Below are 10881 nucleotides of genomic sequence, written 5' to 3' on the forward strand. Positions count from 1 at the left end.
AGTGCTTAACATTAAAAGTCAACACTATAATTTATTTTATTGGGTAAGATTGTAGTACATCAAAACATATCCTATGCAACAATTTACCTGGTAAGCGCTTACCGAGTAAGAGTCGTCACCCTCACTTACCGGGTAAAACTTTCTATCCTTATCATCGCTCTTACCGGATAAGATTCTTGACCCCTGCCATGTTCATCCGATACAGAAAATTATCCGATAAGTATTTACTAGGAAATGAAAAAAATAAAAAAGTTAATAAACACGTGATAAAAATATAAAATAGATATCTACTTGTACCATATGTGATTTCAAATTCAGTCTTCTCACTGCAATCATGCAACCTAGACATCAATTAGTGTTAATAGATTTATTGTATTATTAATTTTTTCATGAAATTAATGTCAAAACAATTGAATATCATTTGACTGATGGATCCAAGATTTTTGTCTATCAAATGTATTTTTAAATATGGATCAGAGTTCGTAAAGTTGCCCGACGTAATTTTAACTGAATTCTGCCGTTTCGAGGGATTTTTCAAAGCTGTTTTTGTTGATTTCGATGGATTTTTTTAGTTTTTGGTCCACTTTAAGGAATTTTTCGGTTGTTTTTTGATTTCGAGAGATCTTTTTGGTTGATTTCAAGATACTTTTTTTGATTTTTTGGTTGATGTTTCTTATATCTTCTAATATTTCGGAGCATCCCTCAAAATTTAGCGGATACACCTTTCATACATAAAAAAATTCTATTTGTAAAAATAAGTTGAACGGGTGCACAGAAGCTCATTCAAGCATACATAGATCGACGCCCTAAATATGGTTATGAAATAAATTGGTTTTTGATTAATTAAGGGTATGTTTTTGTAAAGATGTACGTACGGATCAACTTGCATACATATCGACTAATCATACGTACGCATTTAAGTTAATAGCCAATTACAAATTTCACAGTTGTTCGAGATAGTCTCCGACTGTTTCTCCTTTATTATACCAGAATAGTGTAAACAATAATTCATCTCCTACTCATTATTACACCTTTTTTTAAAATCGCGAATGACAAATAAAATATTATAATTTGATATTTTTTGTTCTTTAACTTATACAGATTGGTTTGAGTTTTGCTCCTAAGGTCAAAAGTACCAGGAGGTCTCAGGTTCAAATCCAAAGAGGAATAAAAATCCCCTTGTGGCCACGGAGGTTCAAATGCGGTGACTCCGGACTATCTGCAAAGCAGGTGGTCGTCTTGGGATTAGTCGGCTCGCATAGCGGGTTGAATATCCAGGTTAATTATATATATATATATATATATATATATATATATATATATATAGGGTTAGGTTCACATGAGACCAACCTGTTTTCGTGAGACCACATTTTTACACTTGAAACTTCACAACAAAAACATTGTGAAGGTTTAAAAAAGTCGAACCTTCACAGCAAAAACACTGTGAAGGTTACCTTCACAGCATTTTGTTGTGAAGTTTCAAGTATAAAAAATTGGTCTCACGGGTCTCACGAAAATAGGCTGGTCTCACGTGATCTCAAGTATATATATATATATATATATATATATATATTGGTTGCTTACAAATTTGACTCATAAAACTTATGCTACAATAACGTTATAAGTATATAAGTGTAACACAGATAAATTATCAGTACAATATAACACATTTAAATAAGTTTGGAACATAAAAGGAAAATATATTCAAAATCATAAATTTATATAAATATAATTTGTAAAAGCATATCTAACAAATTCTCCAAAATGGAAATGGTGGAGATTTTCTAAAATTTTCTCCAAAATAGAGAAGTCGTAGGAGAGAGAGTGTAAAATCCTCTAAATTTGAAAGAACTCCGAAAAAAGTGATTAGCAAGAGAGAGATGATTTTTACTTATATTCCACTAATAAGAAACAATGAAATTACCAAAGGGCCTTTGGCCTACGGTATCGTAGCCCTTGGCCTTCTAGGAGGTCAGAAGTTCAAACCTCACCAAAGGTGAGAAGGGTGTGTGAGTTTATTTGTTGCATTTGCCGTATATAAATATTATATACTTCAACAAAAAAAAAACAATGAAACTAAAGGGCTGTTTACTAAAATACTTATCCGGTAAACGCTTACCGATAAGAGCCAACACTATAATCTATTTTACCAGATAAGATTGTAGTATATTAAACGGTATTGTATGCAACAATTTATCGGGTAAACGCTTACCCGTGTAAGAGTTCTCACCACCACTTACCGGGTAAGACTCTCTATCCCTATCATCTCTTTTTCCGGGTAAGATTTTCATCCTTTGCCATGTGCATCAGGTGAGAAAAGTTAACCCAACCCACACTTACCGGGTAAGTATTTAGTAAACGACCCCTAAATATGTTTACGAGAGATAAATAATATTTTACTAAATGTAAGAAATATCTTATTAATATAATCAATATTATAATCTCCAAAATCTAGAAGTTGTTGGAGTTGAATGTAATTTTTTTGAAGATTTTAAATTTTGATTCTTATTAAAGAAATTTTGGAAGAATTGTAAAGTGCGGAATTTTCATGGTCTTGCAAGTTTTTACTGTAGATTTGTTAAAATTCTAGCACTTTGACATCACCACTCACAGAAGTCGTTAAAAAGAATGCTGGTGTCAAATGGGGCAACGAACAAGAGCAAGCTTTTGAACAACTTTCGTTTTCAATTAACTCATGTTCCTTTGTTCTATTTGGCCAACTTTGATAAAACCTGTGAAACTGACTGTGATGCATCATGTGTTGGATTGGAATTGGTGCAGTTTTGATGCAAGAAGATAAACCATTGCCATATTTTAGTGAGAATTTGAAATGGGTGACTTTTAACTACCCGACTTATGACAAGAACTGTATGCATTGGGTTCGTGCTTTAAAAACATGGCAACACTATTTGTGGGCTAAAAATTTGTAATACATTCTGATCACAAGTCCTTGAAGTTCTTAAAGGGGCAGCACAAGATGAACAAAAGGCATGCTAGGTGGATTGAGTTTCTTGAGACATTTCCATACGTCATCCAATACAAGAAAAGTAAGGAAAATGTTGTTGCTGATGCACTTTCATGGAGATACTCTCTAGAACCTTCTCTTGACTCTAAAATTAGTGGATTTGAACAAATCAAAGAATTGTACCAGAATGATGTAGATTTTGGACAGATTTTTATTCGATTAACCTGAATATCCAACCCGTTGTGTGAGCCGACTAATCCCAATGCGACCACCTGCTTTGCAGATAGCTCGGAGTCACCACATTTGAATCTACGTGGCCAAAAAAGGATTTTTATTTCTCCTTGGATTTGAATCTGAGACCTAATTTTGGACAGATTTTTCAAGCATGTGAAAAATATCATTTTGAAAAGTTTTTCATATATGAGGGATTTTTGTTTAAAGAATCAAGGTTTTGCATCCCTAGCTCTTCGTTGGGAGAGCTTTTGGTTAGCAGAAGCACATGATGGAGGCAGTGTGGGTCATTTTGACATGGCAAAAACTGTGTGAATTTTGCAAACGCTTTTCTTGCCCAAAAGTAAAGGTTGATGTTGGCAAAATATGTGAAAATTGCATTTTCTACGAACAAGCAAAATCCAAAGGTTCAGGTTTGTATACTCTTTTGCATATACCAAGTGAACCATGGTTGATCTTGTAATGGATTTCGTGTTGGGTTTGCCAAGAAACAAAGGTGGTAGAGACTCAATTGTGGTGATTTGTTGATATTATATTTAAAAACTAACGGTTATTTACTTAGATAATCTACGTATCTTTTTTCTAAATTACTCATTTTACCGTGCAACATACGGTTTCCAAACTAATTCACGAACAACTTTTAAGTTTGGAGTCGTGCGTACTCATTTTGTCAATTTGAATTGGGCTACCATTTATCCAGCTTGCGCGGTCCTTTTGGGCCATGATGGGCCTAATTTGTTCCTTCCAAAATTTAAACCCAAGAACCAGTCTGACGGACCGCTACTTTTTCCATTTATAGCCCAAAAGGCTTGATTCTTCCGATAGGTATGGCTAAATGGACCCGGTCTGGCCTGAAAATGATGGAGGACCAAGATTGGAACTGATTTGGAACTGGTCTGGCCTGGGACCGACAATTCGGGACCGGTTACAATATTCCATCGAAAACAAGGTCTGGCTCCGGATTGGGACCGGTTAAGGGCCCGACTAGAATTTTTTATTAAAATTTAAATTTTAAATATATTTTTAAGTATATTTTTAAATGTATTTCTTAATGTATTTGATTGAAGACCAAAATGCATTTTTAAGTGTATTTTATTAAGTGTATTGTGTTAAAAAACTGTACTTTTTAATGTATTCGATTGACCCAATTGAATTTTTTAAAGTATATTTGACAGAACAAATTTTAACAAAAACATATTTTTTTATGTATTTGATTGATCCAATTATAATTAAAAAAATACTTATTAATGTATTTAATTGATCCAATTATAATTAAAAAAAATACTTATTAGTATATTTAATTGACCAAATTCTTCAAATATATTTTTTAATGTTAAAAATCAATTTTAGAAAAAATAATAAAAAAAATAAGTGCGACCGATCTGGTCTCGGCTCGAGACCAGTTCTCAAACGAGTCTTATACACCTTAACCAATAACCAGTGTCCCCCATCTAAAAAAATATAAAAGGAAAAGTTAACGTTCGTTAGATGAGAAAATGCTAGGAATAAATCCGACTAAATGGAATTAAGAGATGAAACTCGTTAAAATGACAAGCGTTCGAGACGAAAACCGAGCTCTTAAGATATCATTGTTGAATTCATGTATTGAAAGGAGACAGGTTATTCGTTTTGAATGTCTAGTTACGTATACAGTTTTCGATTATATTGTAAAATGACTTAACAAATGAGAACTAATTAGTTTGTGGTAACTATGAGGTCCAATATGAGCCAATCATTTTATGATATTAATTGTATTACCTTAATTAGTAGGTAAAAGACGTTGTAGTAAAATAATTAATTATAATTTAAATATTTATTTATTTAAAAAATGTATTAATTTAATATTAAAAATGTAGAAAAGAGAGGATGAATGATATTAAATAATAAGTGGCTGATGTGGTCTATACATGGCATGATGTGGGGGTGGAAGTGCTGAATGTTCACTTCCATTCAGCTCTACATCATACACATGTCTCTACTGTCTGCATGCAGCCTTTTCATTCATTTCCAATCGCTACATATAATAACATTAAATTTGGCTTCATTTCATTTTTATATAATCTATTTATAAACTATATATGTATGCTTCTTTACAACTCTTAAAGCTACATCAAATTAAGAGCATCTTTATCAATAAGATGGTTTTAAATCTTATGGATCGGTTTATAAAGTTTAATACCATAAAGAGAAGCGGTACATATCGACACGAAAAGGAAAATGTTCATAAACACCAACCCGGTTTTCGTTAAGTAAATTGGCAGGACTCGATTCGATCGAGTGATAGGCTTTTATGTGAACACAAGATACATACTGTGATACCTACAAACGATATTCATTGTAATACCCAGAATATACATACAAGATGCACAATGTGATACCTTTTGTAAACAAATGAAAATAACGAAAATGCATGTTATGATACATTTCATAAAACAAAGAAAATACATTGTGATACACGTGAAACATTGTGAACATTATCATTATGATACACTATGATTTACAAACGTCTTTAAAATACGATTTATATTAGGTAATTGATATACCAGGTAACTAATTTTAATTAAATATTTCCTTCTAAAAAATGTAATTAAATATTTTGATTAGTTGTCAAAAATAGAATTACCATATTACTCTTTTAACTCATTTAAAAAATATCTTTAAATATCTCAAACAAGTAGTTCACATTAGATCTCACGGTTACCACAAACAAAACAGTTTTCATTTAATTAGACCCGTATATATAAGGGCCTAATCAAATGAGAACTAATTAGTTTGTGATAATTGTGAAATCCAACGTGAGCCAATCATTTAATATAATTAATATTTTGATTATTCAATTTACGTTAATTACTATAATTACTTTAACACACACACATATACACACGCAAACCAAAATCCGGTGGCCTTCTTCGGCCCCCACCATTCTGTTGACCTTCTTCAATCATCTTGTCCGACCAAGACGCCGTCTACGACGATCGACCACTTAGCACCCACCTGTGAGCATCTCCGACAGCTAGCCCCCTCTTCGTCCTCGTCGACCCTACCTCCCATCTCCCTTCCCCCATCCCCACTACTAACCACCATTTCCATCGACACTCCCCTTGATCTCCCCCTCCAACACCCTCCAACACCCTCCATTTGGCAGCACCCACCATCCAGGAGAATCCTCCACTTTGGTGGTCATCTTTGTCCCAACCTTCTTCTCTAACCCAATCTCCTGACCTGCAACACACATACGCACACTACACACCCACACTACACAAACATACAATACACACTATGTACACTGTACACACTCATACATATATATAGAATGTAGGTATCACAGTAGTTTCAAAATTTACTTGGTGTGTTTGTGTATCACATTGTTTGTATAGTTTTTTTGATTAACTTGGATATCCAACCTGCTATGCGAGCCGACTAATTGATCGAACACTCTTGCGCCGAAGATGAACAGGGCTAAGCGATATGCGGAAGCCGTGGGATGTAAAAATACATCGGGGGAGAGATAAATTTTTTTAAAAATATTAGTTTTCTAATTTATCCATTAATTTGTGATTGCGATAGGATCTCAAAATTATCATAAACTAACCAATTCTCCCTTATATGAGGTTGGTTCAAGTGAGACCATATGAGACCACATTTTTACACTTGAAACTTTACAACAAAATATTGTGAAGGTAAAAAATAACCTTCAAAGCAAAAACACTGTAAAGTAAAAAAAAATCTGAACCATAAAAGCAAATATACCTCGAAGGTTCATTCATAATATTGTTAGCCTCATTAATTAAGGAGACGCAAGGAAGGAAGTTATCATTAAGAAGGCCATTGATTTCCCACAAAGAAGAGGCTAGCTTTATGTCTGAATTACCATTTAATCACAATATTTAACAGGTTTTAATTATCGACAAGGTCAATTTCAGTCATTGATAGGACGTTTAAGATAAATGAGGCACATATATGTTTTCTTAGACTTAGTGTTTGGAATGATTAAGTCATTGGAATTTTTTTTAAACGAATAAGTCCTTAGACATTCAAAACATGTTAAATAACTTCTTGGACTTTATAAAACCTATTAGATACATCATTATCACTAAAGAAATTTAACCTACAACCTAGACATCAGGTAATTTTACAAATTTAAAAAAACCCTTAAAACTAACGTTTTCATCCTCACTCTAGTCCCACGGTTGCCCCTCTCCTCCTCGTCGCAACCCTCTCCCCCTACTGTCGTCGCTAACACCTTCAGCCCAATCCGTCACCGTCGCCGACTGTGTGGTCGAAACGAGGCACAGTCCCACGCTCTCCCCTCTCCCCCTCGTCGTTACCAGCAACAACGTAGTCGCTCTCTGGGTGGCTCTATACACGAACCAAGCCGTAGGGAAACATAGAAACAGCAATAGCCAACGCCCAACAGGTTCAAATATTTACAAGGATTGAATCGATTGAATCAACCAAAGACATTTTGGATCCCGATTTCATAAAACGTTCGACCTCTGCATGGCTACGTTCTTCATTTGTTCTTTCTTTTATTGTTCACTCAATCACCGAATTTCTTTGATTCCTTATATAACAGGTTCGATTTCTTTGATTTTGGAGCTCGATTTCATTCAAAACAACAACATCCAAGTCCAAGTAGTTCGATTTAGAGCTCGATTTCATAAAAAATGTTCGATTTAGGGTTCCAATTTCTTTGTTTTGCTTTCATTTTCTCACATAGATGATAATTGATGAGATGATTATGAAAAGACGATGCAGTTTGGCAGTTGGTACTAGAATGGTTAAATGTCTAGTGCTAACTCTAGATGACGATGCTTGGTTTTCAATATAAAGTTCTATAATTTATTTGCTAAATGCTAGATAGATTAACAGGTACAGGTATGGTTCGCTTTTTGCGGCTTCGTTCAATTTTTGTTTTTTTATAAACAAATACAGGTATGGATGCACACAGTTTTATAGGTCATAAGAATATATCTAACAAGTTTCAGAAAATCCAAGAAGTTATTTAACGGGTTTTCATATGTCCAAAGACACATTTGTTTCATCCAAACACTTTATCATTCCAAACACTAAAGTCAATTGAGTTTTTTTACACTTTTCTTTATTTTAGAAGATATTTTTGTATAAAATATTTATTGTTAATAAATTATATAATTATTGATTACAAAAAGAAATATTATGAATATAAATATATAAATATGTGATCTTTATGATTGTTTGTGGTCTTTGGAATCCGTATATATTATTACATTTCTTTAAATCCAACCAACCTTTTCACCATTGTAAATTTAAGTTTACCATAAGGTGCCTCTATATAAATGGAGGTCAGTCGACCACATTGAGTACGACCCAAATCAATGGCTTCTTTTAGCTCGGCCGCCGTTCCCTCCGCCGCTCCGGCCACCACCAACAAGACCAACACCTTGCCTCCGTCGCCACTATTTTCTAAAACTTCTTCCCACCGATTCAAGACTCATGCAAACCAAACCCTTCGCTTCAAAATCTCATGCAATGCTGCCGCAAATGACGATGATAAATCACTCAATAACTCAGAAATCCTAAATCTCACACCCAAAAGATCACCGGACATGCAGAACGTGGACCGGAGAAACTTGCTACTGGGGATCGGAGGACTCTACGGTGCCGCCAATTACATGACTTCCATCCCGTCGGCATTCGCCGCTCCTATCACTGCACCGGACAATATTTCTGATTGTATTGCTGCCAATGCAGGCATAAGTGACAAGAAAGATGCTGCAAGGACTTTAGCTTGTTGCCCTCCGGTGCTCTCAGAAAGTGCTCCAAAACGTTTCGTCTTGCCTAAGGGCGCCGTGACTCGTGTTCGACCAGCGGCACAGAGAGTCACCGACGAGTACTTGGCTAAGTATAACGAAGCACTTCAGAAGATGAGGGATCTCCCAGACGATGATCCACGAAGTTTCAAGCAACAAGCCATGATCCATTGTGCTTACTGCAATGGCAGTTACCGACAAAAAGAGCAAGATGGGAAGCCGAGGAAAGAAATCCAGATTCACAACTCCTGGCTCTTCTTTCCTTTCCATCGCTGGTACCTGTATTTCTACGAGAGGATATTGGGGAAGTTGATTGATGATCCAAAATTCGCTATACCATACTGGAACTGGGACAGCCCCACCGGAATGACGATACCTGCCATGTTCGAACCCGACCCAGCAAAGGGAGACCCCAGAAAAAACCCCATCTTTAACGCTTACAGGGATGCCAAACACCTTCCACCAGTTGTCGTTGATATCGACTATAATGGTAAAGAGCGTGGTGCTTCTTGTATAGACCAAATAAGCATTAATCTGGCTGCAATGTATAAGCAGATGATCAGCAGCGCCACTGATCCAATAAGCTTCTTCGGTGGCGAGTACAAGGCTGGAGATGACCCCGTTAATATGGGTTCTCCGTTGATTGGGAGTATAGAGAGTGGTTGTCACACGGCGGTGCACCGGTGGGTGGGTAACTCTAGAATGCCAAACAATGAGGACATGGGAAACTTCTACTCGGCTGGTTACGACCCCATTTTTTACGCTCACCACGCTAACGTCGACAGGATGTGGAAAATCTGGAAAGGTTTGGGCATCAAAGGACACCATGATCCTACGTCCGAGGACTGGCTAGAGGCATCATACGTGTTTTATGATGAGAACAAAGAGCTAGTACGTGTCTACAACAAAGACTGTGTAGACACCGAACCAATGGGTTATGAATACGAAACGTCCCGAATCCCCTGGTCCAGGAATCGACCTATCCCACGTACCAAGAAGCCCAAGATTGCAGCAAGGTCGGCCGGAAGAGTGAGGAAGGTGGAGGACGTGAAATTCCCGTTGAAGGTAGATCGGATAGTAAAGGTGCTAGTGAAGAGGCCTGCTCGAAACAGGAGCAAGGAGGAGAAAGAGAAGGAGAAGGAGATATTGTTTATGGATGGAATCCGTTTCGACAGTGAGACTTTTGTCAAGTTTGACGTGTATGTGGATGACAAAGACGATGAACCGGCGACCACCGCAGCTGAGAGTGAGTTTGCAGGTAGTTTCGCACAATTGCCGCATAACCATACAGACAAGATGTTCATAACCAGTGCGGCAAGGTTTGGGTTAACAGAGCTGCTGGAAGACATTGAAGCTGAAGATGATGATTCTGTTTTGGTTACAATAGTGCCTAGGGCAGGGGGCAATGATACCATCATTTCCAACATGAAGATTGAGCTGTTTCCCATTGATTGATCTTCATCGATATATACATATATGTATGTGTGTGTGTGTGTAACTAGCTAGCTGTACTTGCATCCATGGATATATAAGTCTGTGTTTTGGTGTCTGGTTAAAGAGGATTTTGGGAGTTCTCTTAACCTAATTATTAATTATGCAATAAGTTTTCTATTTTAGTAAAGTGGTTGGAATAATCTTGTTGAAATAAACCTTTGGCTCATGTTATTTGACGTATATATGTGGCTGAATATAAACAGCATATGGATTAACGTGTCTAGGTATATAGATAGTACAATCTGTCACTATCTTGTGTACATTGGGACAAGGGTTGCATGCATGATATATATATATATTATAAATTATTTGGCTAAAAACTCTTAAACTCGTTTATCCCTAAACGATTTCATCCCTATCCGATTTCATCTCATATCTGAATTCGTGTAACTAACTGCA

General features: G+C 36.0%; 1 protein-coding gene across 1 annotated transcript in view; it reads left to right on the top strand.

The window, feature by feature from the left end:
• The first annotated feature begins 8553 nt into the window (after positions 1-8553).
• LOC112500460 (polyphenol oxidase I, chloroplastic-like) overlaps positions 8554-10881 on the top strand; it is a 9509-nt gene continuing 7181 nt past the window's right edge. The window contains exon 1 of the mRNA XM_025103954.1: positions 8554-10053. Within this exon, the coding sequence (XP_024959722.1) occupies positions 8554-10053 (1500 nt within the window). The remainder of the gene's footprint in view (positions 10054-10881) is intronic.

This window comes from Cynara cardunculus (assembly GCF_001531365.2).
Source record: "Cynara cardunculus var. scolymus isolate 2C chromosome LG 17, CcrdV1, whole genome shotgun sequence".
Classification (NCBI taxonomy): domain Eukaryota; kingdom Viridiplantae; phylum Streptophyta; class Magnoliopsida; order Asterales; family Asteraceae; genus Cynara; species Cynara cardunculus.